Genomic DNA, 27,213 nt, shown 5'->3' with positions numbered 1-27,213 from the left:
AGACCACATTTCATTTGCCTGATGGTTATTGGAAGGGATGGAGGCGAGGCAGCTAATGAACAAAGGGAATTAAAAGCTGGGGTTTGGAACGGCCTCTCTGAACAAGTTTGGCAGGGCGCTGCTTCTAGGGGAGAGGCGGAGACCGCCCAGAGTGGCATGGCACAACCCAGTCAGATGGGCGGGGTACAAATAATAAAATTATTATTAAGGCTTTTTTTCTGGGACCCCCCTTGCAAACCTTTAGAGCTGCGGGGGGTTCGTAGAAGAAAGGATGGGTCTTGTTTTCCCTGCATAAGGCATTTCCTCGTTTCCTTAACGGGAGGCTAGATATCCCTAATAAACTGCCTCTCTCTTGGGTGGGTTTCCTGCTCTGTTTATGAGCAGGTTGCCATTTCTGAGGCTTTGAAATACAGTGGTGCCTCGCAAGACAAAATTAATTCGTTCTGTGAGTTTTTTCATCTTGCGAATTTTTTCGTCTTGTGAAGCACCACTGTGCATTGACGGTTTCCCATAGGAATGCATTGGCGGTTTTTAAAAAAAGGCGCAAGACGTTTTCGTCTTGCGAAGCAAGCCCATAGGAAAATCCGTATTGCGAAGCAACTCAGAAAACGAAAAACTCTTTCGTCTTGCGAGTTTTTCGTCTTGAGAGGCATTCGTCTTGTGAGGTACCATTTAAGGTTCCCCTCTTCCAAATCAAATCAAATTGGCTGCCGACTCTGGCTGCAACCTCTCGACCTCAGCCACTCTCTCGAGTCACTTGATGACAATTTAGCCGCAGAAACCTCACACTCTCCGCTGTTGCGGTTGTCCTGGTCAAGGACACCTGGCACACTGCCCCTCCTCTGGATTGCCATCGCAGGCCGTTTGAGCAGAGTGCACTTTTGGCAGCCCCGCTGGAGGGGAGCTTGCCGATATTCCCCCTCCAGGGGTCAAGCCACTGAGCTGCCTGGAAGGGGCTCCATGGCTCCATCTGTGGGGCGTTGCAAGACCTTAGAAGGCTCTTAACGATTGGGGACCAGAAAGCCACAAGGGTCGGTTAACCCCTCATGTCCCCAGCCGATCTCTGAGGTTGGGTCGTCGTTATTGGTCCCGTACATGGCTCTGATCTGCTGTGTAGCCGTGTTCAAATATATAAAAGGATGTCACACAGAGGAGGGAGAAAGGTTGTTTTCTGCTGCTCCAGAGAAGCGGACACGGAGCAATGGATCCAAACTACAAGAAAGAAGATTCCCCCTAAACATTAGGAAGAACTTCCTGACAGTAAGAGCTCTTCGACAGTGGAATTTGCTGCCAAGGAGTGTGGTGGAGTCTCCTTCTTTGGAGGTCTTTAAGCAGAGGCTTGACAACCATATGTCAGGAGTGCTCTGATGGTGGTTCCTGCTTGGCAGGGGGTTGGACTCGATGGCCCTTGTGGTCTCTTCCAACTCTATGATTCTATGATTCTATGTGTGTTTAGTATTGTGGTCCCCCTTTGATGAAACTCCCTTCTAGCTTAGGTCAGGCAGGTCCCCTCTCTCTGTTGAACTTCTGACGCCTACCAAAGACTTTAAAATTCTTGGTACAGTGGTACCTCGGGTTACGTACTTAATTTGTTCTGGAGGTCCGTTCTTAACCTGAAGCTGTTCTTAAGCTGAAGCACCACTTTAGCTAATGGGGCCTCCTGCTGCCGCCATGCCGCCGGAGCACGATTTCTGTTCTCATCCTGAAGCAAATTTCTTAACCTGAAGCGCTATTTCTGGGTTAGCGGAGTCTGTAACCTGAAGTGTATGTAACCTGAAGCGTATGTAACCTGAGGTACCACTGTACTTTGGTAATCCACTTGGAAACCATTGTGGTTAAGTGGTATATCAGTTGTTTAAATAAAAATAAATAGATTTAGTCACCAGGCAGAGATGTTCTGGCTGATAGTTTTGAACCTTTCCAGCCCTTACAAGCCTCTCTCCTGTCCAGTTTTTGGGAAAGAGGCTCCCCTTGATTCCTGCCAGCTCTGGTTTTTGTGTTGAAACCAGCCCAGTTTGCTCAAGAGTTGATTTTTTTTTCTTGGAAACAAAAGACTCAGTTATATGTGAATAGCCACCTTTCTCAGTGCTGTTCGGATGTGTTTGTGTCCCGTCCTCCAACTCTTATTCCTTCCTGTGTTGTTTATTTTACTTATTCTATTCGGACACTTTCCCCCATCCATTGATCCTCTGAGCGGCTTAACTAAACTTCAGTAAAATGTATGAGAAATAAATAAATTAGAGCAATACCATCCGTAGAAAAAAACACATTTTTAAAAAATGAAAAATCGACAGCACAAGCAATGCAGGATCCAGGATCTGTCTGAGACCATGTGAACATGTGTGGTGTGATGTCATGATGCCACCGTGCCTGACGTGATGACATCATCAGACATCGCCTAATGCATTCCCCTTGGGCATTGAGTCAGACTCGGCGACACAGTGTCCTCGCCGAGGGCATTTTAAATAAGTAAAGCTCTTTCTCAACATTGCCGGAAAGGAGAGGGGCGTGTTTTGGCACCACTCATGAAACTATTAAGCCCTTTGAACATTTTTTACTTTCGCAAACTCTGAACGTAACTCCGGTGTGGTTTCCCGAGGCCCAGGCTCTGCAGTCTTGGTGGCTGCCCTCAAGGCAACTGGGGCTTAGCCCAGCTGGCAATTGGAGAAGGGTGAAGAAGCGGCTGCACATCCTTATTATGCAGCAGCATCGCTTATCCTGAAACAGAAGCAAGCCCTTTGGGATGTGTGCGAGTGTTGTCCCTGCCTCTCCAATAACTAACCGTAAAGTTGGCAAAAATGTACAAAAATCCATCTAAGTTATGCTGGAAATGTAAGGATAGCAAAACAACAACAAACCTATGGTTACATGAAACATACTCAATAAACACACAAGACGTAACCGGCTGTACTTTTGAATAAATAAGGTATACAGTGGTACCTCAGGTTAAGTACTTAATTCGTTCTGGAGGTCTGTACTTAACCTGAAACTGTTCTTAACCTGAAGCACCACTTTAGCTAATGGGGCCTCCTGCTGCTGCTGCCGCACCGCTGGAGCACGATTTCTGTTCTCATCCTGAAGCAAAGTTCTTAACCTGAAGCACTATTTCTGGGTTAGCAGAGTCTGTAACCTGAAGCGTATGTAACCCGAGGTACCACTGTACTATTCATTGTATCAATTGTAGATATTGGACTCTATGAACAGACAGGTGGAATAAACACTTATACATGTATGGACCTTATGCATGAACTGACCAGAGAATGAACTGATCCATTCGGTCTTCTGCTTTTTTCGTTGAACTTTATGAGACTTCCATTGAAATCTACAATTGATACAATGAACAGTATACCATATTTATTCAAAAGTACAGCCGGTTATGTCTTGTGTGTTTATTGGAAATGTAAGGATAGCGAGGGTACCTTTTACCATATGTGGTGGCCATGTAAAGGGCTTCTGGGAAATGATATATAATGAACTGAAGAAACCGTTTAAGATAACGTTTACTAAAAAAAACCCAACCAGAAGCCTTTTTACTAGGTTTAACAGGAAATACCAAGAGACCTAAAAAGACAGTTTGTGTATGTGACAACAGCTGCAAGAATGTTAGCCCAGATGTGGAAGGAGGAGAAGGTCCCAACCAAAGGAAGAGTAGATTACCAAAATGATGGACTATGCCGAAATGACAAAAAATGTAATCAAGAATGGGAAGATTTTGTAGAATACCTTAAAAGCCACCTTAGAAACATTAGCAGGGTTGATATAACATTTCTGAAGTTAAATGATCTAAAGTAGTAAATAAGGAGATGAAATAGAATGGATAGATCTAATTTCAGTGGTACCTTGGTTTACGAACTTAATCCCTTCCGGAAGTCCGTTCTTAAACCAAAGCGTTCTTAAACCAAGGCGTGCTTTCTCATAGCAGCGGGGGAACCCAATTTACAAATGGAACACACTCAACATGTTCTGCTTCCAAGGCAAAGCTCACAAACCAAAACACCTACTTCCGGGTTTGCAGCGTTCTTAATCCAAGTTGTTCATAAACTAAGCTATTCATAAACTAAGGTACCACTGTATATGCAAGAAAAGAGGGTAAAATATGGAAACCAGCAGGGGAAAGTGCGAGGGGTTTGTATAATCTCAGTCCTGTAAATATGAAAAATGTTTGGAGTGTATGGAAATAATGTGAATATAAAAAACTGAAAGGGTGAACAAAAGAACTAACTGCCTAGCTCTGCAGCCTCTAGCACTGGCTATAGTAATAATAATAATAATAATAATAATAATAATAATAATAATAATAATAATTTATTATTTGTACCCCGCCCATCTGGCTCGGTTTCCCCAGCCACTCTGGGCGGCTTCCAACAAAGATGAAAAATACACTAAAATGTCACATATTAAAAACTTCCCTGAACAGGGCTGCCTTCAGATGTCTTCTGAATGTCAGGTAGTTGTTTATCGCTTTGACATCTGATGGGAGGGTGTTCCACAGGGCGGGTGCCACTACCGAGAAGGCCCTCTGCCTCGTTCCCTGTAGCTTGGCCTCTCGCAGTGAGGGAACCGCCAGAAGGCCCTAGGAGCTAGACCTCAGTGTCCGGGCAGAACGATGGAGGTGGAGACGCTCCTTCAGGTATACTGGACCGAGGCCGTTTAGTGATCCTACCTGTGATCACTGAGATCGGCTATAGAGGGGGAATTTAATCTCTGGGACCCAGGATTGCTTCCTCAAGCCCTCCACACTGTGCAGCTGATCTGGCAGGCTCAGACGAAACAGATGTTGCAGTTGTATTCATAGTCTCTCTTTTCTACCCCTTCCAGTCCAACGTAGCTGCATCCAACGCCAAGCTGGCCTTGTTCTACGACTGGCTATTCTTCAACCCCGAGAAGGACAGCATCATGAACATCGGTATGGAGAAACTCCTTCCTCCCTCCCTCCCTCCCTTGCTTCCTTGGGGCTGCCTGTGTCCCTTCTCCTGTCTCACACACCTAGGTTCCAGCCTCTTTCCAGCCCAATCTATAACGGAGAGGTTGTTGCAATTGGCGTCCAAGGGATGCATAGCAAATGTTGTCACCTTCTCTAAATTATCATTATCATTAAAAACAGCTGCTATTATTATTATTATTATTATTATTATTATTATTATTATTATGCATTTGTCTCTTTTTCTACAGAAAGCCACCCAAAACAACTTAAAAAGCCAATCATGACCCCCATCCCATCTGTGCTGTACATTTCAAGCGCTATGGTACCATGTTAACAACCATGACTCCCTCCTCCTGCAAAGAATCCTGGGAATTGTAGTTTAAGGGTGCTGAGAGTTGGTAGCAGACCTGCGCCCCGTTCCCCTACAGTTCCCAGAGTTGCTTCCCAGAGGGAAGAGGGTTTGATTGTTAAGCCACTCTCGGAATTGTAGATCCAGGAAGGGCATATACCATACTTTTCTGTGTATAAGACGAAAAGAATGTTCAAAAATTGAGGTCGTCTTATACGTGGATAGTTCAGAGTGGGGACGGGTGATTGGTTGCTGCTGCGAGAAGGAGATTGTCAGTGGTGGTTTTTCTGGTAATTGGCGGCTGCGATTGGCTGTTGTTGCGGCAATTGGGCGGGAGATTGGCGGCTGCTGGCAGCGAGCGGGCAGACGATTTTTGGCTTCTGCTACATGTGCTAGTGGCAGCATTGACCAGGCGGGTGAGCAATCTCCCCCCCCCCAAAAAAAAGTTCAACAACCCTGGGCAATCTCCCCACATTTTCTTAATTTTGAGGTTCCCCCCCAAAAAATAGGGGGCGTCTTATACACGGAAAAGTACGGTACTTGCTTATCTAGTTCACTATTTTCATTCCATGTTGAAACTGGTTATGTCTACCCTGTGCCCTAAATATTGATGTGGGCAAAACTGCCGGCCCTTTGTGCTTCTAATACAGGCAGCGTTGTTCAGAAAAGAATTAAGCCTTTATATTTGACTCCTCAAATGTAACGCCGGCTGTTCTTTTCCTTTGCAGAGCCAGCCATCCTAGTCATGCACCATTCCATGAAACCTCACCCGGCCATCACCGCCACCCTGCTGGACTTCATGTGTCGGGTAAGCCACCCCACCCCAGGGCATCTGACGATAGTCAAGGCGATGTGTGGTCCACCCTGGGCCCCATTTCAAAGTCAGATCCCTAGTAAAGCGGTGACCTCCCGATTAGACTACATTTCCCATCAGCCCCCAGCCAGCATGGCGAATGGTCAGGGGTGATGGGAGTTGTAGTCCAGCAACACCTGGCAGGCCACAGGCCCCCCATTAAAGCACCCACAGAGGCACCCAGTGTGCCTCCATTATATATTTTCTCTTTTGCCGATGATGCTTCTCTTTTATCCTGTCCTAATATTCATCTCGGAGACTGAGGTCCAGCTCCCAGGGCCTTCTGGCGGTTCTCTCACTGCAGTAAGCGAAGTTACAGGGAACCAGGCAGAGGGCCTTCTCGGTAGTGGTGCCCTCCCTGTGGAACACCCTCCCTTCAGATATCAAGGAGATAAATAACTATACGACTTTGAGAAGACATCTGAAGGCAGCCAGACGGGTGGCATATAAATTTATTATTGTTGCTATTCCATCCATCTGACTGGGTTGTCCCAGCCACTCTGGGCAACTTCCAACAGAATATAAAAAGCGCAGCAAAACATCAGACATTAAAAGCTTCCCGATACAGGGCTGCCTTCAGATGTCTTCTAAAAGTCAGATAGTTGTTTATTTCCTTGACATCTGATGGGAGGGCGTTCTGCAGGGCGGGCGCCACTACCGAGAAGGCCCTCTGCCTGGTTCCCTGTACCTTTGCTTCTCGCAGTGAGGGAACCGCCAGAAGGCCCTCGGCGCTGGACCTCAGTGTCCAGGCTGAACAATGGGTGTGGAGACACTCCTTCAGGTATACAGGGCCGTTGAGGACTTTAAAAGTCAGCACCAACACTCTGAATTGCACTCAGAAACGTACTGGGAGCCAATGTAGGCCCTTCAGGACCCGTGTTACATGGTCCCAGCGGTCGCTCCCAGTCACCAGTCTTTGGCCTTTGAGATTTGTGTTGCCTTTGTGACACCACTTCTGTCCTCCATGGTTCTATATGCAATCTTTGCTTTGCTTAATTGTTTTAATAATAATAATATTTATTTATTTATTTATTTATACATACATACATACATACATACATACATACCCCGCCCATCTGGCTGGGTTTCCCCAGCCAGTCTGGGTGGCTTTCAACAGAATATTAAAATGCAATCTATTAAACATTAAAAGCTTCCCTAAACAGGGCTGCCTTCAGATGTCTCCTAAAAGTCTGGTAGTTGTTTTTTCCTTTGACATCTGGTGGGACGGAGTTCCACAGGGTGGACACCACTACCGAGAAGGCCCTCTGCCCGGTTCCCTGTAACCTCGCTTCTCGCAGGGAGGGAACTGCCAGAAGGCCCTCGGCACTGGACCTCAGTGTCTGGGCAGAACGATGGGGATGGAGACGCTCCTTCAGGTATACTGGGCCGTTTAGGGCTTTAAAGCTCAGCACCAACACTTTGAATTGTGCTTGGAAACATACTGGGAGCCAGTGTAGGTCTTTCAATACGGTGTTATGTGGTCTCAGTGGCTGCTCCCAGTCACCAGTCTAGCTGCCGCCTTCTGGATTAGTTGCAGTTTCCGGGTCACCTTCAAAAGTAGCCCCATGTAGAGCGCATTGCGGTAGTCCAAGCGGGAGATAACCAGAGCATGCACCACTCTGGCGAATCAGTCCGCGGGCAGGTAGGGTCTCATCCTGCGTACCAGATGGAGCTGGTAGACAGCCGCCCTGGACACAGAATTGACCTGCGCCTCCGTGGATAGCTGTGAGTCCAGAATGACTCCCAGGCTGCGCACCTGGTCCTTCAGGGGCACAGTTGCCCCATTCAGGACCGTTTAGGGCTTTAAAGGTCAGCACCAACACTTTGAATTGTCCTCGGAAACATACTGGGAGCCAGTGTAGGTCTTTCAAGACCGGTGTTATGTAGCCTCGGCGGCCGCTCCCAGTCACCAGTCTAGCCAATCAATGGCTGATAGCCATGATAGCTGTGCTCTGCCTCTATGGTCAGAGGGAATGATGCTTTTGAAATAGCAGCAGCTGGAAATCCAAGGAGAGAGTTGTTCATGTGCTCAGCTCCTGCGTGACGGTTTCTCATTTGGTTGGCCATCGTGAGAACAGGATGCTAGACTAGTTAGGCCCTGGCCTGGGTTCTTCATACGTTCTCTACCGGGGAGCTTGTAAAAAATCTCGTAAATAAAATGAATTTTTTCTCTCCTTCTTTTCAGATCATTCCTAATTTTTACCCCGCGTTGGAGGCCCATGTGCGGCAAGGCGTCTTCAACTCCCTCACCCACATCGTGGAGAAGCGAGTCCTGGCGTAAGGAGATGGCCGATTTTCCGAGCTTTCTTGAGCTCCCTACCTCCCCGCAGTCCTCAAGCCACCAGTTCCCTCCAGAGGCAGACTGCCTCTGTCAGCAAGGAACCTTAGGTTTCCAATGGGCCAGGGTTCTAACTGCTCCCTAGAATCATAGAGTTGGAAGAGACCACAAGGGCCATCGAGTCCAACCCCCTGCCAAGCAGGAAACACCACCAGAGCACTCCTGACATATGGTTGTCAAGCCTCTGCTTAAAGACCTCCAAAGAAGGAGACTCCACCACACTCCTTGGCAGCAAATTCCACTGTCAAACAGCCCTTACTGTCAGGAAGTTCTTCCTAATGTTTAGGTGGAAACTTCTTTCTTGTAGTTTGGATCCATTGCTCCGTGTCCGCTTCTCTGGAGCAGCAGAAAACAACCTTTCTCCCTCCTCTATGTGACATCCTTTTATATATTTGAACATGGCTATCATATCACCCCTTAACCTCCTCTTCTCCAGGCTAAACATGCCCAGCTCCCTTAGCCGTTCCTCATAAGACATCGTTTCCAGGCCTTTGACCATTTTGGTTGCCCTCCTCTGGACACGTTCCAGTTTGTCAGTGTCCTTCTTGAACTGTGGTGCCCAGAACTGGACACAGTACTCCAGCTGAGGTCTGACCAGAGCAGAATACAGTGACACTATTACTTCCCTTGATCTAGATGCTATACTCCTATTGATGCAGCCTAGAATCCCTGCCTAACTTAATTAGCCCCTGTGGATAGCTCAGTCGGTAGAGCGTGAGATTCCTAATCTTGGGGGCCGTGGGCTCAAGCCCCATGTTGGGCAAAATATTCCTGAGTCATAGCAGGTTAGACTTGATGACCTCCGTGGTCCCTTTCGATTCCATGATTCTAGTGTTTTACTGCATTTATTTCTGGCAGGGTGGATTTGATTTAAATCAAATCGATTTAAATCACTAGTCAGTAAGGCTTCATTTAAATCATCTTTTTTTTACCGAAAGACATTCCTGCTGGTATAATCTTAATATTTACAACCAGATGAAGGTTTCATTTTTTAGAATAGCTTTTACAGTTATATCAGAAATTACTGATTTGGTTATACTAGTAGAAATACATAGACAGATAATATTGAAATCTATTGTGAGGTTTAATAAGTTAACTGATTATATTTGGACAACCTTTCTGCTGTACTTCATTGGAAGGAGGAAAACAATCATTTCCTTAATAACGATTTAAACAATTTATTTAACTAAAACAATAACATTGTAGCATATGTATCCATGTTTGTTAACTGATGTGGTTAAAGTTTTTTTTAAAAAACCCCAACTTAGACGGAGTTTCAGCACACATGAAAAACAAATCCTTATTTCCTGATGAATAGCCTTTGAACTATAATGTAACTTAAAAGGAAAACTATCTTTAGAAAGATTTTTTTCCTCCAAAAGCATTTTAATTTAAATATCCAATTGAAATCAAAAAAATTGATATAAAGTTAAAAAATCTGATTTATTTATTTTTTAAATCATTGATTTTTATCCACCCCGATTCCTGGGCTCCTTTGGGTGGAAAGGTAGGATATAAACGTAAAAATAAAGCATTGCATATTTCTTCACCACCATCACCCTCCGCTTTTTGCAGGCACCTGGCTCCTCTTTTTGACAACCCAAAGCTGGATAAAGAACTCCGGGCCATGCTGAGAGAGAAATTTCCAGAGTTCTGCAGTTCCCCTTCGCCTCCCGTTGAAGGTAGAATTGAGGCAGATGGGTCGAGGGGGTTGGATTATACAACACCTTCAGTGCTGCCTCAGCATAGTCTACCAGCTCCCTAAGGAATTACTAAGAAAGGCAGTCCGTCAGGGTTGCAGAGCCCGACTGCCAGCAGGCGACATGCCCAGTTTCTGGGGGATGATGGGAGTTGTAGTCCAGCAACATCTGGAAGGCGTTGAGTTCCCCGGCCAATCAGGGATCACGTATTAGATGTCGGGGCTGAAAGTTCCGGGCAGGAGCTATGCAGCTCTGTTGAAGCAAAACCATGTTGCACTAACCCAGGGGTCAGCAAACTTTTTCAGCAGGGGGCCGGTCCACTGTCCCTCAGACCTTGTGGGGGCCAGGACGATATATTTTGCGAAATAAATAAATAATGAACAAATTCCTACGAACCACAAATAACCCAGAGATGCATTTTAAATAAAAGGACACATTCTACTCATGTAAAGACACGCTGATTCCCAGACTGCCGGATTTGGAAGGCAATTGGGCCGGATCCGGCCCTCGGGCCTTAGTTTGCCTACCCATGCACTAACCCATAGTCTGTTTTAAAACTGTGGCTTCGCTATCAACATCTCTCCCACCTCACTTGTGGTCTTGTGGTGAGCCCAGTCCAGGAATAGGCCAGTAACAAACCTCAGTTTATTTCTGGCTTACAGCTTCCTTATTTGGCCAACGCAAATCGACCACGTTCCGGATTCACACGACAATACGAGCCATTTAATGCCGGGTCGTGCTGCTTACAACACCCATGGGTGTGAGGGAAAGCCGTCCAGGGGTAGACTATTCCTGATGAAGAGTGAAGTCTTCCAAACAGCTGAGAGTTGGGGGGCAGCTTAAGGACAGAACACCTGTTCTTTGCGGTCTAGGTTCCCTGTTTCATTTGATGCACAATCTTGGAAGGCTGCTGCCAGCCTGAGTAGACAGCACTGGACTAGGTGGAGCAGTGATGTGGCTCAGGATTGGGCAAGTGCCTCTGAAGATTGCATTGAAATTGGGGCTGGGGGAAGGGCAGCTTTCCATAGGAGAAGCTGACTTATACCGGATCTGGCCTTTGGTCCATTCTAGCTCGTACTGTCTACACTGACCGGCAGCAGCTGTCCGGGAATTTGGGAGGGATAATTCCTAGTCCTTCCTGGAGATGCCGGGTATTGCACCCGGGACCTTCTGTGTGCAAAGCAGACGCTGTACCACTAAACCAAAGCCTTGCAGTGTGGAACAGGACAAAACAGCTTCTGGGAAGCCAGGATTCCTTGCCCCGCTGCCAGCCACTTCTCTTTGCGTTCCTCCTAGCAGTGAAAATTGAGGAGCCGGTTTCCATGGAGATGGACAATCACATGTCCGACAAAGATGACAGTTGCTACGACAACGCAGAGGCCGCCTTCAGCGACGACGAAGAGGACTTGAACAGCAAAGGTGAGGAAGTCTTCCGCAAAAGTTGCTGTGCGTCCCCACAACTTTCTTGCTCCCTGGGACACAGTTGTGTCCCGGGAAAGGTTCTTGTAGACACAACAGGGCTGTGAGAGGAGAAGCCGCCATGCTCACACACAGTCTTGTTTTTCAAGGAGTCTGTTTCCAGCCAACTGTGGCCCTGGGCAAACATAATAACAACAACAATGGTTTCTGCAAACTATTGTTGTTGTTGCTTAGTCGTTTAGTTGTGTCCAACTCTTTGTGGACCAGAACATGCCAGGCACTTCTGTCTTCCACTGCCTCCCGCAGTTTGGTCAAACTCATGCTGGTAGCTTCGAGAACACTGTCCAACCATCTCGTCCTCTGTCGTCCCCTTCTCCTTGTGCCCTCCATCTTTCCCAACATCAGGGTCTTTTCCAGGGAGTCTTCTCTTCTCATGAGGTGGCCAAAGTATTGGAGCCTCAGCTTCACGATCTGTCCTTCCAGTAAGCACTCAGGGCTGATTTTCTTCAGAATGGATAGGTTTGATCTTCTTGCAGTCCATGGGACTCTCAAGAGTCTCCTCCAGCACCATAATTCAAAAGCATCAATTCTTCGGCGATCATCCTTCTTTATGGTCCAGCTCTCACTTCCATACATCCCTGCTGGGAAAACCATAGCTTTAACTATACGGACCTTTGTTGGCAAGGTGATGTCTCTGCTTTTTAAGATGCTGTCTAGGTTTGTCATTGCTTTTCTCCGAAGAAGCAGGCGTCTTTTAATTTCGTAACTGTTGTCACTATCTGCAGTGATCATGAAGCCCAAGAAAGTAAAATCTCTCACTGCCTCAATTTCTTCCCCTTCTATTTGCCAGGAGGTTATGGGACCAGTGGCCATGATCTTCGTTTTTTTGATGTTGAGCTTCAGACCATATTTTGTGCTCTCCTCTTTCACCCTCATTAAAAGGTTCTTTAATTCCTCCTCACTTTCTGCCATCAAGGTTGTGTCATCTGCATATCTGAGGTTGTTGATATTTCTTCCGGCAGTCTTAATTCTGGCTAGGGATTCATCCAGACCAGCCTTTCGCATGATGAATTCTGTATATAAGTTAAATAAGCAGGGAGACAATATACAGCAAACTATAGTTCGGGTCTTATCCTAAATATTGAGTGAATCCCTGGTTTAAGATTCCAAACCATGCCTGTTCCCCAGCAGGCATGTTTAGGGCAGAGAGAGAGGGGGGAAAAGAAGCCTTATCTCAACCATGGTTTGCTCGGCGCAACACTCAACCATGCTTAACACAAACCAGGACGTAGGCCAAAGCCACTTGAGAGCATGGCTTTCGTCCACCCCTTAACCGTGGTTTAGGTGTTCAGAAAGAAACACATAACCACGGCTAAAGAGGACAAACCTGGTTGAACGGTTTGCTCTCTCGCATTTTGTGCTGGCCTGCTTGGTGACTCTTGTCTATGGTTTCTGAGAGGTCTTTTGTGCCTTTCAAGTCTGGCCCCACATATGTGGGGAAGGGTTGTTGTACCAGCAAGAGGTGAAATCCAAGATCTAAGCCCAAAACATTGAGGGTGTCTTGGCTTCCTTTTGAATGTGTTCTCCCGCTATCCCACTGACAGAATTCCTTGTTTGGGGTTTGACTCCTTGAATATGCACGGAGGCAGGATAGAGTGCATCAGAAAAGTCTGGCTGTGGGATCAGACCAAACGCTTACCTGGTCCAGCATCCTATTGTCACGGGGGCGAACCAGATGCCTCTGGGAATCCCGCAATCAAATCTCCCTGCGGAATCCGCCTTTCTGCTTAAGCGAGGCTTAACGTTTCTCGTGTGTGTGCGTGTGCATTTCTGTGGCCTCGTTGTCTCTGAACCCGGCTTGGCGTTCCTCCCTCCCTCGCAGGGAAAAAGCGGGAGTTCCGGTTCCACCCGATCAAAGAGGCCGTCGTAGAAGAGCCGGTGGACATTACCCCTTTCCTGGACCAGTTGGACGAGACCCTCAAGGACAAAGTCCTCGTGCTGCAGAAGGGGAGGTCAGTACAGAGGCTGGGGGTCTGAGGAGCATGTGATTATGTAGGGCAGAGTTGTGGGCAGACACCCAAAAACAGAAGACGAGTCTGCTGGATCCGGCCAGATTTAGAGATCTGCTGGATCCGTCGCTGAGCAGATCTCTAAATGGGGAGCCCACCTGTGTTTCCCAGAGACTGGTATCTGGGGTCCCTCCTGATGCAGCTGGACTTCAACTCTCAGCAGCCGGCAGAGGTCATGGTCAGAGATGATGATGGGCGTTGAGGTCCTCTGAAATGCTACAGGCTCCCTTTCCCAGGTCTAGGACTTTTCCTCTTAACTCACCAATCAGCTTATTTTGAGAGAGTGTGACTTGCCCTGGTGTGCATTTGGTGACAAAGCATGTACAATGGTACCTCGTGTTACTTACGCTTCAGGTTACAGACTCCGCTAACCCAGAAATAGTACCTCGGGTTAAGCACTATGCTTCAGGATGAGAACAGAAATTGTGCTGTGGTAGCAGGAGGCCCCATTAGCTAAAGCAGTACCTGAGGTCAAGAACAGTTTCAGGTGAAGAACGGAGCTCCGGAACGAATTAAGTTCTTAACCCGAGGTACCACTGTATTTGAACCCACATGTCCCTAAACCACAGTGCCTCTCTGTCCCTCCCTGTTCCTTTTGATGCTTATCACCCTCCCTACATAGGAAGACCACCAAACATCCCCCCCCCCCCAAGCTTCATTCCTTCCTGCCCTCTCCATCATTTTTGCAGGAACAAGCCTTCTCAGTCGGGCCTCTTGGGTGCCATTTCTAGCCTTGATGTGACTTCCCAGTCACCAGTGATGGAATCACAGAATTATAGAGTTGGAAGAGACCCCGGGTCATCTAGTCCAACCCCCTGCAGTTCAGGAATCTCAGCTAGAGCATCCGTGACAGATGGCCACCCAACCTCTGCTTGTAAAAACCCCCCAAGGAAGGAGAGTCCACAACCTCCCGAGGGAGACCATTCCACTGTCAAACAGCTTACTGTCAGTCCTGTGTGTGTGTTTTACTGCTGTTTGTTTCTGTGACTCCCATATCATTAGTCAGCGTTAAAGGCAGGCTCTCCGTGTCAGCCCTTTCCTCCCCTGCCCTCGCGACAACCCTGCGGAGTTGGCTGCTCGGGGAAGCAGCTTTCCGAAGACCACCAAGGCAGGCTGTGTGTGTGTGTGTGTGTGTGTGTGTGTGTGTGTGTGTGTCTAATCGCCTCCCTTCCCTCTCCCCACAAGATGTGGGACCTCCCAGTTTTCCCCTTCCGGGAGTGCCATTCGTAGCTATTGCTCAAGAAGGTCGAGTGCAGAATCAGGCCGCCCTCTCCTTGGAATCGGGCGGCGCACAGCTGGGATTTTGGAGCAGGAGGCTTTTGGCCCTGCACTCCCCATTAATTTTGCATGTCATGACTAAGTGCATTTAATAGGTTTGTTTTCCGCAGAGTCTGCAGGATGCATATTTGTGTGTTTTTGTGTCCCCCCCCCCCTTTCTTTATGGCTGGGTGGGAGGAGGGAGACCCGTGGCAAAGGGGCGGGGCGAGACTTGGCTGCTTTTTAGGGAGAAGCTGGGCCTGATCCCTGCCGTTTGCCAATCTCTCCATGCTGCTCTGTGCTTCCCGTAGAGATAATTTCACTCCCCAGAATTTTTGGGATAGCAAAACTCCCCCGCCCCTCTGGGATCTCTGGTTCGAGAGACCCGCTGCTTGACTGCTGGTCTTGATTAGCGTCAGACCCACTGCAAATGGCGAGGCTTCAAGTGAAGACAGAGAGGTCCCATGCATTCCAGTGCGTCTGCTTTTAATCCTGGCTCCCACCAGTTGCATTTACGCCCTTGCTTTTTAGCCCAAACGGGTTGCAATTAAAATCCACATTAAGGTACAATATAATTAGTCCTCTGTTCGTCTCTGTGTGGCAGGTGGGACAGTTTCTATTGGCCACTGGCACTACTGGTCATGCAGTCTATCTTTGAGGCTCTCGGCTTTCGTATTAAAAAATAAATTATAAGTTTTACCTCCTTTATGGGTGCACAGAGGAGCTTTTAAAGTGTGTGGGCAACTTCCTGCGCATGAGATCACCTTGCTCATGCGCTCTCGAGGCTACCCTCACAGGCGCAATTGCTGGAAACTTTACTGTTTAATGCTCCCTCCGAGGAAATATGCCTGGCAACATCATTACAGGGCTTTGGGTGCCTGGCTCAGGCATTCCTGTTTCCCCCTGGCATTTGGCCCTTCTTGCTGGATCGTAGCTTTGTGTGATTCTGCTGCGGTGTTCATTTTTTCATCAGGGGTTAGGGCAGGATTTATCCTTCTCTCATCCTGTTCTTAGATTTCGTTTCATTTCACTTTTAATTTGCATGGCACCTTTCTATATTGCTGCTCACGAGCCGGTTTACAAGCTGAAGAAAACGACAAAACAGATGCGCCTGATAACCTGATCCCATACAAAAAAAAGTCATAATAAAATGATTACTTTAAAATAAACAACAATAAAAATATGTCAGTGCAGCGTGCAACAATACACAGCAGTACCTCGGTTTTCGAGTGTCTCGGAACCCAAACGTTTCAGAACCCGAATGCTGAAAACTCGGAAGTAATCGCTTCCGTTCTTGAACGCACCTTGGAAGTCGGACGGCTTCCCCTGTGTGGTTTTTTCCTCTTTTTCTCCACTGACTTTGGCAACCGCCCTCTGCGCCCCAGTTGTCGAACGTTTTGGAAGTCGAATGGTCTTTTGGAACGGATTACGTTCGACAACCGAGGTACCACTGTATGAACAACAACTAAAAAAACCCATGAAGAAATATTAAAATGAGTACAAATATGTATGATACAGTGGTACCTCTTGTTACGTTCTTAAATCGTTCTGGAGGTCTGTTCTTAACCTGAAACTGTTCTTAACCTGAAGCACCACTTTAGCTAATGGGGTCTCCTGCCGCCGCGCGATTTCTGTTCTCATCCTGAAGCAAAGTTCTTAACCCGAGGTACTATTTCTGGCTTACTGGGGTGTGTAACCTGAAGCGCCTGTAACCTGAAGCGTATGTAACCCGAGGTACCACTGTACTTAGTTGAGCGTTTATAGCGGGGGTGGAGAATCTCAGACCCAGGGCCCGGATGCGGCCCTCAAAGCCGCTCTGTCAGGCCCCTGGGACTCTTCCCCACACCGTGCTCTCTGGCTGATGTAAGAAGAGCACATCAGCTGTTAGGTGGGAGGCCTCAGCAAATCCCTGCTGTGCCTCCAGCTTGCGAGGCGACCTTCCCAAAATCCCAAGCAGGACGTCCTCTCCGGGCTCTGGTGAGGGTCTGCTTGCGAGCCAGGAGGACTCTCCAGGGTGCTCCGCATTTCCGGGATCCGCTTCCGGGTTCCCGGCAGTGCGCGATCACACGCAGAAGTGGCACACATAAATGGGGAACAGCCTGTATTCAGAAACATCACTGCCTCTGGCACCTGCAACTGCTACAGAGAAGGATGTGCAGGACAGGCGAAACCTAAGCAGTGGTTTGCTTCTCGATCCAAGCCGCTTCCTGCCCACATCTCACACCTAGCGTTTCGGGTCCCAAACGTGGGGAGGTGTCTGCCAAAGAGTGGGAGCTATGCTGCCAGTGAGTTGGGCCAAGGCTGCTGGCGCCAAGACATCCACTTGCTCCCGACCGTGTCTCTCATCGATGATGGGCCTCCAAAGCGGAGCCAATAACAACTTGGATGGCTTTTAAAGGAGGATTAGGAAAACTCGTGGAGGCTGCAAATGGCTTCTAGCCGACGCAGCTGCCTTTCCCCTCCTTTCCCTATCAGCTCCTGAGAACTGCAAGCGGGGAGAGCACTCCTGTGGCACTCCCAGGTCCTGCGTCCCGTCTGTCCTCTGCGAGAACAGGATGCTGGACTAGACGGGCCTGTGGCCTGATCCAGCAACCAGGTTTTTCTCGTGCCCAGGTTATTAGATCTCATTTTGGTGGAAGATGTCCAGCTGTTACAAGCTGGGCAGCTTTCTGCGTCGGTTTTGCTGTGTGTTGCTTACGCTGTTTGAAGATGCTCTCAGTGTGCTCCAAGCTCGCTTGGCGTACAAAGCCCCAGTGTTTTCCCCTCCCTTGCTATCTCTCGCCTTCTCTCCTTTAACTTGGATTTCCTCTTGTTTTCTCGGCCTGCAGTGACACAGAAGCTCAGTGTGAGGTCATGCAGGAAATCGTGGACCAAGTCCTGGAGGTAACAGCTCCCCTCCTTTCGGAAACTGGCACAAGGGGCAGGGCGAATATTGGGTGGGGGTGGCGGGTTGCTCCTGGAGGGACCGACATAAAGGTAAAGGTAAAGGTACCCCTGCCTGTACGGGCCAGTCTTGACAGACTCTAGGGTTGTGCGCTCATCTCACTCAAAGAGGCCAAGGGCCAGCGCTGTCCGAAGACACTTCCAGGTCACGTGGCCAGCGTGACATCACTGCTCTGGCGAGCCAGAGCCGCACACGGAACGCCGTTTACCTTCCCACTGGTTAGCGGTCCCTATTTATCTACTTGCACCCAGGGTGCTTTCGAACTGCTAGGTTGGCAGGCGCTGGGACCGAACAGCGGGAGCGCACCCCGCCGCGGGGATTCAAACCGCCGACCTTTCGATCGGCAAGCCCTAGGCGCTGAGGCTTTAGCCCACAGTGCCACCCACGTCCCTGGAGGGACTGACATAGGGAGTGACAAATGCTAGGTGGGTGCCCTTAATAAGGCCGGTGGCATCCGCCCCTCCAGTCACTAGTTCGGCTCAGGAATCGCCAGGGAAGGTTCGTGGCAGCCACACTGCGGTGAAGTTTTCTCTCTGCTGTTGGACAAAAGGAGACAAGGGCCGTGTTCGCACGGCACATTTAAAGCTCCGTGATACCACTTTAAACAGGCACGTCTTCCCCGGCAAAGAATCCTGGGAGCTGTTGTTCATTAAGGGTGCTGAAAGTTGCCAGGAGACCACCCCATTCCTCTCCCAGAACTACAATTCCCAGAGTTCCCTGGGAAGAGGGATTGACTGTTAAGCCATGCTGGGAATTGCAGCCCTGTGAGGGGGATAGGGGTCTCCTAACAACTCTTAACAAACAACAGATTCTTGGCGGGGAAGGATCCCAGCTGTTGAGAGTGGTATGGCACTTTAAATGTCTGGCCTGACTTGGTGTACACACCATGCATTTAAAGCCCATTTATGCCCCCTCCCCAAATTATCCAGGGATACTGTAGTTTAAGGGTGGTAGGTAGGAATGGGAGCTCTGAGAGGGGCAAGTTCCCAGGATCCTTTGCAGGGGGAATGGGTGTGCTCAGTCTCTAAATTAGCAGATGGGGACAGGTTGCTTTTCTAAAGCGTGCCTGCAACATTTCCCAATGGCACCCCAAACCCATCCACCCTGAGCGCCGGCAGCGAAACGGCTCCTCGTCCCAATATTGGGCTCGGCTTTAACCTGACTGCTGCCGCCGCCATCCCCCGCCCAGTCTGGACAGGCGTCACGGTGGGGACGGTGGCAGTGCCCCGGCCTGTTGCCAAACTTCGCACCGTTCCGTTTTCCTCTTTCGCACAGGAGGATTTTGACCAGGAGCAGCTGTCGGTCCTTGCTTCCTGCTTGCAGGAGCTCTTCAAAGTTCACTTCCGCGGAGAGGTCCTGCCGGAAGAAATCACAGAAGAGTAAGTGGTTTGGGGAAAGTGGAGTGGGGGGCAGTTTTTTGTTCTTCAGTTGTTCTAGCTGGTCCTTCTGTTCTGCAAGCGTGCGGGCTTATTCCTGAAGGACCCAGCCCAGGCATGGACCAAATTGCACCTGGGGACTTCTCATTGTGGGGTATCTGGTTGGCCACTGTGAGAACAGGATTCAGGGCTAGGTGGACCCCTGGCCTCATCCAGCAGCTGAGATTTTCTTACTTTCTCATGAGTAACAGTGAGGAAGGGCTCTGGCCTTCACATTCTGCCTGTGGACATTGTAGAGGAACCTAGCTGGCCACTGGCTCCAGCAGCCGGGCTGTTCTGAGGCCAATATTATTATTATTATTATTATTATTATTATTATTATTATTATTATTATTAACATATTTTTTTATTGATACTCATCAAAAAGATATGCCAAAGTTTATACCCAATACCAGAATAAAAGAAATATTTTAAAAATCTAATTAAAAAGAAACATGAGCAGAGAGAAGGAAGAAGAAAAAGGAGAAACAGAAGAAAGAAAAAGAAAATGAAAAATAAAGGGTCGGGAAAGGGGAGGGAAGAAAAAGGTGGCAAGGCTTCTGATTCCCTGTCAGCTAAATATAATAACCTGTTCAAAGTATTCACTCAACTTGACATCCAACTGTCCTGTTTTCTACAAACCAATATTTTTTAACTCTTCAAATCTAGTTATTTACAAGTTCATTTTCTCTTTCACACAAAAGTCCGTAAGACGTTTCCAATCCTTAATAAATGTCCGTAATTATTTTTCTCTGATTAAACATGTTAACTTTGCCATCTCAGCAAAGTCCAATAATTTTATCATTCCTCCATAGTTGGTAGGGCTGTATCTTTCCATCTTTATGTATGTAACAATCTCACCACTCTAATCATATATTGAAGTAATATTCCATAATTCTTCTTATGGAGTGGGGACTTGAACCCTGGTCTCCCCCAGGTCCTAGTCTGACGCTCTAACCACTACACCACACTGGCTGTGGTTGACCTGGCCTGCCCATTTCCCCTGACACACACGCTCCCTCTCTATTTCCCTGCAGGTCTCTAGAGGAATCCGTGGGGAAGCCACTTTACCTAATATTTAGGTGAGTCTCACGCTTTCTGTCCTCTCCATTCTGATTTTGAAGCCGCCAAGCCCAAGATGGGGGACTAGACAGGCCTTTGGCCTGATCCTGCAGCCAGGCTCTTCTTTAGTTCTCATGTCCCTCGATTTCACTTGCCAAAGGGCAGGCAGCAGAAAAGGGCTGCTTCCTTCACGGCCTCTTCATCTGGTTGGTTGCTGTGGGAATCGTGGGTGGATTAGGTGTTGACCTTTGGTCTGACCAGCAGGGGGCTCTTCAGGTGTCTCTTTGACTGGGTACAGGTGGGCTGCAAAGATTGGGGGAGTCCGGGTTCCAGGGGAGACTTGAACACCCCACAGTACATCATTTTAAAAATAAGAATAAAAACAAACCAGAGTTTTCTCCAACTTCTTGTGGCCATGATCTCAAAAATGCAAGAGTACCATGGCTGCTGTTCTTCAAAAGTACCATGGCTAGCTGTTCTTCAAGAGTACCATGGCTTGCTGTTCTTCAAGAGTACCATGACTAGCTGTTCTTCAAGAGTACCATGGCTAGCTGTTCTTCAAGAATACCATGGCTAGCTGTTCTTCAAGAATACCATGGCTAGCTGTTCTTCAAGAGTACCATGGCTAGCTGTTCCTCAAGAGTACCATGGCTAGCTGTTCTTCAAGAGTACCTTGGCTTGCTGTTCTTCAAGAGTACCATGGCTTGCTGTTCTTCAAGAATACCATGGCTAGCTGTTCTTCAAAAATACCATGGCTTGCTGTTCTTCAAGAATACCATGGCTTGCTGTTCTTCAAGAATACCATGGCTAGCTGTTCTTCAAGAATACCATGGCTAGCTGTTCTTCAAGAATACTATGGCTTGCTGTTCTTCAAGAGTACCATGGCTTGCTGTTCTTCAAGAATACCATGGCTTGCTGTTCTTCAAGAGTACCATGGCTTGCTGTTCTTCAAGAGTACCATGGCTAGCTGTTATTCAAGAGTACCATGGCTAGCTGTTCATCAAGAGTACCATGGCTTGCTGTTCCTCAAGAGTACCATGGCTAGCTGTTCTTCAAGAGTACCATGGCTAGCTGTTCTTCAAGAGTACCATGGCTTGCTGTTCTTCCTACTAGCTGCTGCCAAGCGACAGCTATGGGAGAGAAAGCCCAGTCAGCAGAGCTGATTGAGCAGCCCTGCTTCCCTTCTCTCCCATTTCTGCAGCCTGATGGAGAGAGTAGCCCCCGATGGAGCATGGCTGTAGCACACTGTAGCCGATTTCTGTTGTAAGGGCCCTGGGTGCGAGAGTACAAGGGGCTGGGTGTGAAACCTGCCAGATAGACGTCCCCAGTGCTTAAGGCATATCCCTTCGGAATCTCAGCCTGAACTGTAAAAGCACAACACACCCACACCCAGACATACACACTGTGGTTGTGGGGTTGTCTTTGAACCTAACCCAGTACAGCATCCGCCTCCCTTCCTGCCCCCTTCCAGGAACCTCTGCCAGATGCAGGAGGATAACAGCAGCTTCTCCGTGCTCCTGGATCTGTTGTCAGAGCTCTACCAGAAGCAGCCCAAGATCGGTTACCACCTTCTCTACTACCTAAAAGCCAGGTGAGAGCGCAAACAATCAGCGAGCCTGGAAATTTTTTTTAAGAGGGGAAGTCTTGGGAAACAACCTAAGTCAGGGATGGAGGACCTTGTATGTAAATGCACAGCACACCCGTTTCCACATATGCACACCCCTCCCTGTCATCCGTCCAGGATGCAAGAGACTGGCGCCAAACAGAGACAGGGCCATGGCTTGGGGAGAGTTCCGAGGGCCAGACAGAGTGGCCTGGAGGGCCACATTCAACCTCATCTAGTGAGATCGTGGGTGGGACAGGCAGTGGGGAGGAAACCTCACATCTCACCCCTTTCCACTGTGAGCCATCACATCCACACACCATGCATTTCAAGGGTGTGGCTTCCCACACCCCTCCCAAAAACATCCTGGGAACCGTAGTTTGCCACTCGTTGAGCAACAGTTCTCAGCGTTCGCGAACTACAGTTCCCAAGGGTCCTTACAGGGGGGAGGTGTGTGCTTTAATGCATGGTGTGGACGAGACGTTTTCCTTTGGCCCGTTATATCGCAATCCCCAGGCAAAGCCCATACGGCACACACGGGGTGAACTTCCAACCCTCTAGATGTTGCTGAACCCCCAGCAGCTGGTGGCCCAGGAATGATGGTTGTGACGTACTGTATTTTTCGCCCCATAAGATGCACCTAGTTTTTAGAGGGGGAATGCAAGAAAAGAAATATTCTTTAAAGGCAGCGCTGAGCAGAGCATGTATGCATCCCAGGCTCTGCTCAGCGCTCCCTTTAATGAGCTGTGTGGAGCGTGTGTGCGGCGCTTGCAGGCTTTTCCCCGAGGAGGGAGAAGGGCAGCCCGTCACTGACAGGTTGCCTTTCTCCCTCCTCGGGAAAAAGCCCCCAAGAGCCGCACACACGTTCCGTGCGGCTCTTTAAATGGAGCTCGGCTCTTGCTGGCTTTTGCAGGAGGTGGGGGAAGGGACAGAGTGCGGCTAAGCCAGAAGCTAGAACAGCGAGAGGGAGTGCAACGCAGCTTCTGGGATAGCTACGCAGCCTGCATTCGCTCCATAAGATGCACACACATTCCCCCTTACTTTTTAGGAGAGAAAAAGTGTGTCTTATAGAGTGAAAAATACAGTGTTCCAGCAATGTACAAAAAGCCAAAGGATGTCGCCCACCTGCAGCATGTGGTATGCCTGAATGATACCTAGATGGCGTCGTTCTGCCACTTTGGGAGCAAGGGAGAAGACAAGGTTGGGGTGGAGAGTTCAGAGAGGACCAGAAGTTCGGCAGGCAGGGCTCCACGCAGCTCAGGATCAAGGCTTTGGGGCCATCAGGACGCGAGCAAAGGACAGATTTTGCACAACGGGCAGTTCGCAGCCCCAAGAAAACCAGCTAGAACTCTTGTGTCTCAGGCACGTGCTCCTTCTGCACAGTGGAACGGGTTCTGTTCCTTTGCTTGCTCACTTGTCTCTTCCCCCTCCATCTTCCTCTTTCAAAAAACATTTCAGCAAAGCAGCGGCCGGGAAGATGAACCTCTACGAGTCCTTTGCCCAGGCCACGCAGCTGGGCGACCTGCACACCTGCCTGATGATGGACATGAAGGCTTGCCAGGAGGACGACGTCCGGCTCCTCTGCTTCCTCACTCCTTCCATATACACTGAGGTGAGACCCAGAGGGAGAGGTGGCACAGGCTGCCCTATCTCTGCACCCCTTTTTGAAACTCAGGCTGGACTCGGCTCTGCTACCCCGTCATCTCACTCTGGTTGTGCAGCAGGGGGGAAAGCAAGCTTCCTATCGCAGATGGATGCGACCAGTTTGGTAACATTCTGCCCCAGGAGCAAGGAGAACCTGCGGCCCTCCAGCTGTTACTGGACTCCATCTCCCATCATCCCTGACCATGCTGGTTGGGGCTGATGGGAGATGGTGTTTCAACAATAGCTAGAGGGGGCCACGATCTCCCCATCCCTGCTTTGTGCCTCTGTAAGTGCATTTAATATATGATCCCTGATTGGCTTGGACAGGGCTCTAGGAAAGGATAGTGAACCTGTGGCCCTCCAGATGTTTCCGGACTCCCATCATCCATGACCATGCTGGTTGGGGCTGATAGGAATTGGAGTCTCAGTAACAGCTAGAGAGGGCCATGGTCTCCCCATCACTGCTTTGCACTGTAAGTGCCTCGGTCCAGTATCTCTGAAGGAGCGTCTCACCCCCATCGTTCTACCCAGACACTGAGATCCAGCGCCGAAGGCCTTCTGGCAGTTCCCTCACTGCGAGAAGACAAGTTACAGGGAACCAGGTAGAGGGCCTTCTCGGTAGTGGCACCTGTGGAACACCCTCCCACCAGATGTCAGAGAGAACAACAACTACCAGACTTTTGGAAGACATCTGAAGGCGGCCCTGTTTAGGGAAGCTTTTAATGTTTGATGTATTACAGTATTTTAATATTTTGTTGGAAGCCATCCAGTGTGGTTGGGGAAGCCCAGCCAGATGGGTGGGGTAATAATAATAATAATAATAATAATAATAATAATATGGGATCCCTGATTGGCTGGTAGAGGTGTCTAGGAGAGGGTGGAGAACCTGTGGATTCCCAACTCCATCATCCCTGACCATTAGCAGCACCAGTTTCTGGGACTGATGGGAGTCATCCGGAGGCCTCCCCAGCTAACAGCGACCCCTAGCATTTTTCGTGCTTGCCTCTTCTTTTGAGGCAGGTCTCTTTAAGGCCCCACCCTCTCCCCTTTCCTCTACGAGGGCCTTTGCTTCCCTTCCACCCTCTGCTTCCCCCGGTGTGTTTTTCTCACGGGCTCCTTGAGCGATCGCATATGCTTCGCAGACCCCCAGCCATCTCTGGACGCGGCCGGGCCCCGGGGAGGTTTTACGCTGCCTGTTCTCCAGGCCGTTAGGCTTAATGAAACGTTTTATTGCTTCCATCGCTCAGCAGCCGACAGGCCAGCGGGGCAGGGCGAAGCCCTTGTTTGCCAGAGGCCTTTCCCCCAGAACAACCAGACCGCATTATCCTCTGCAGCCACCGGCTTTACCCCTTTTCGGTGCGGTAACCTCGTTGCCTTTTTCTTTCCCCTTGCTGGTCTATCGCTCTGCTCTCTTTGGTCCTCGGGGGAAGGACCCATAGCTCAGTGGGAGAGCATTTGCTTTGGACACAGAAAGTCCCAGGTTCTCTCCCAGGCATCGTCAGGTAGGGCTGGGAATATCCCCTGCTTGAAACTCCTGGAGAGCAGAGACAATACTGAACTTGATGGACCCAGTGGTCTAAGGTTTCTCCCTATTTTCCTCTTTAGTTCAGAACCATGAAGACTAGGAGCTCAGGGTTTGGGTTTCTTTTAGGGCTGTGGCTCCGTGGCATCATAGAATGAATGACTCTCATCCATCAATGGAGGCAGAGCCTAGCCATTGTGGTGGGTGGCCCTCGACAGCCTCCGCAGATTTGTCCCCTCCATCTCCTCCACTTAACCCGAGAGACTTTCCCCCGGGGATTACGCAGCACAAAACCTCTAGATAAAAACATGGCGAACCAAAGGCCTATATCGCCTAACAGACTTCAATAAAAATAACAAACCCTTGTCAACACAAGAAATACAAGACAAACTAGAGGACACCCAAATGCCCTGGTTAACACATCACCAATTACATGCCCTCTTAAACAACCCAGTAGTAAAATCAGCAGCAACTAGGCCCCTGGCAACCTTCGGAAACCTCCTCCTAACAAGAAAGGAACATGGCAAAGGGATGGTATCCGCGATATACAAAATACTACCCCAAAACCCCACGAACCCCCTAAAAACAATGGGAAGACGACATAGTTTTGCCGCTCAAGCTAGAGGGAGAGAACAACAACCTCTCTGCAAAGCGGGAGAGTTGCTGCCGCATCTAAAATTCTATTTTTGTCTTTTCGTTGCTGGCGTTTCGCTTCCTGTTTCGAATGGAGTTGCAAGTGTCAAGAGTCCCCTGCCCCCCCCCCCAATCCCCATCTCTGGCACCTGTTTCAGCTTTGCCAACCAATTGCCTTGGGCTTTGCCCTGCACAGTTCTCATTTGTTTTCTCTCTTGCTCGCCCCTATTGCAATACGAGGTCCAGCCAGCTACACCCAGCCTGCAGCGCCCCCTGCTGCACATAGTGGACAGGACCACAGGCCTCTGTGTAGTCTGGGATTGGGCTGGCTGCCGTGGCCAGTTTTAACCATTTTTAAATATCGAGAAGCTGCTTTTGCTAGCTCAGGACCTTTTATTTATTCTTCCGTTTATATCCTCTGTGGCTGCGAGGAAGTGCTTGTATGTTTTTTAACATTCGCGAAAACAATACCCCTGCCTGAGTTCGGTTGCTTGCATAAACCGAGCTTCAAAAAGTAGCAACTCGCTGTCTCCTTAGACTGAAAAGCAGCATTAGGCCTGTTGTTTCTCTCCCCTGATTGCCTCTCCCTCTGTCTCAAGTTTCCAGACGAGACCCTGCGGAGCGGGGAGCTGCTGAACATGATTGTGGCCGTCATTGACTCAGCTCAGGTAAGGCCTCTCCTTGTGGAGCGATCGGTCAGAGCTGGGGGAGCCTGTGTGTTTGCTGTCCTTTGTTCCTTCGAGAGCTGCCTCCAGGTATTGTGTCAATGCAGCCAGGCACACTGCATTGTTTCAGAGGCAGAACTGGGAGGAGATCCTCCAGGGACGTGCAATTAGCAGTCAGCCCTATCCTCTCTTCCAAAGCAGGGATGGGGGACATGTGGCCTTCCGTGTGTGGGTGGACTGTACCTCCCATCATCTGACCATTGGCCATGCCAGCTGGGGCTGATGATAGCTGGAATCCAATAATTTCTGAAAGGCCACACATTCCCTTTCTCTAAGTGCGTTTAATATGTGATCCCTGATTGGTTGGGACATGTGTCCAGGAGCCTGTGGGGCCCTCTAGATCAGGCTTCTTCAACCTCGGCACTCCAGATGTCTTGAGACTACAAGTCCCATAATCCCTCACCACTGGTCCTACTAGCTAGGGATCATGGGAGTTGTAGGCCAAAAAACATCTGGAGGGCCAAGGTTGAGGAAGCCTGCTCTAGATCAGTGTTTCTCAACCTGTGGGTCCCCAGACGTTGGACTACAACTCCCATCATTGCTAGCCAGCATGACCAGTGGTCAGGGATGATGGGAGTTGTAGTCCAACAACATCTGGGGACCCATAGGTTGAGAACCGCTGCTCCAGATGTTTCTGAACTGCAACTCCCATCACCCACCATCACCCATGCTGGTTATTGGGCATTGCAGTCAAACAGCGTCTGGAGCGCACCAGCTTACCTGCACCTGTGGGTGGAGAGACTGATGACTGGGATG

At 49.0% G+C, this 27,213-nt stretch overlaps 1 protein-coding gene across 3 annotated transcripts in view; it reads left to right on the top strand.

Moving 5' to 3' along the window:
* INTS3 (integrator complex subunit 3) overlaps positions 1-27,213 on the top strand; it is a 95,681-nt gene that overhangs the window by 46,384 nt on the left and 22,084 nt on the right. For 2 of the 3 annotated variants that reach the window (XM_083416503.1, XM_083416505.1), the window contains 12 exons: positions 4,819-4,906; positions 6,002-6,081; positions 8,312-8,403; positions 10,040-10,146; positions 11,461-11,583; positions 13,466-13,595; positions 17,738-17,792; positions 19,129-19,232; positions 20,306-20,350; positions 21,802-21,921; positions 23,392-23,545; positions 26,332-26,400. In XM_083416503.1, coding sequence (XP_083272629.1) covers positions 4,819-4,906; positions 6,002-6,081; positions 8,312-8,403; positions 10,040-10,146; positions 11,461-11,583; positions 13,466-13,595; positions 17,738-17,792; positions 19,129-19,232; positions 20,306-20,350; positions 21,802-21,921; positions 23,392-23,545; positions 26,332-26,400 — 1,167 coding nt within the window. The remainder of the gene's footprint in view (positions 1-4,818; positions 4,907-6,001; positions 6,082-8,311; positions 8,404-10,039; positions 10,147-11,460; positions 11,584-13,465; positions 13,596-17,737; positions 17,793-19,128; positions 19,233-20,305; positions 20,351-21,801; positions 21,922-23,391; positions 23,546-26,331; positions 26,401-27,213) is intronic. The other variant, XM_083416504.1, reaches the window with a different exon arrangement.

This window comes from Podarcis tiliguerta (genome assembly GCF_965153285.1).
Source record: "Podarcis tiliguerta genome assembly, chromosome: 16".
NCBI lineage: Eukaryota > Metazoa > Chordata > Lepidosauria > Squamata > Lacertidae > Podarcis > Podarcis tiliguerta.
This window is presented reverse-complemented; position numbering and strand designations above follow the sequence as displayed.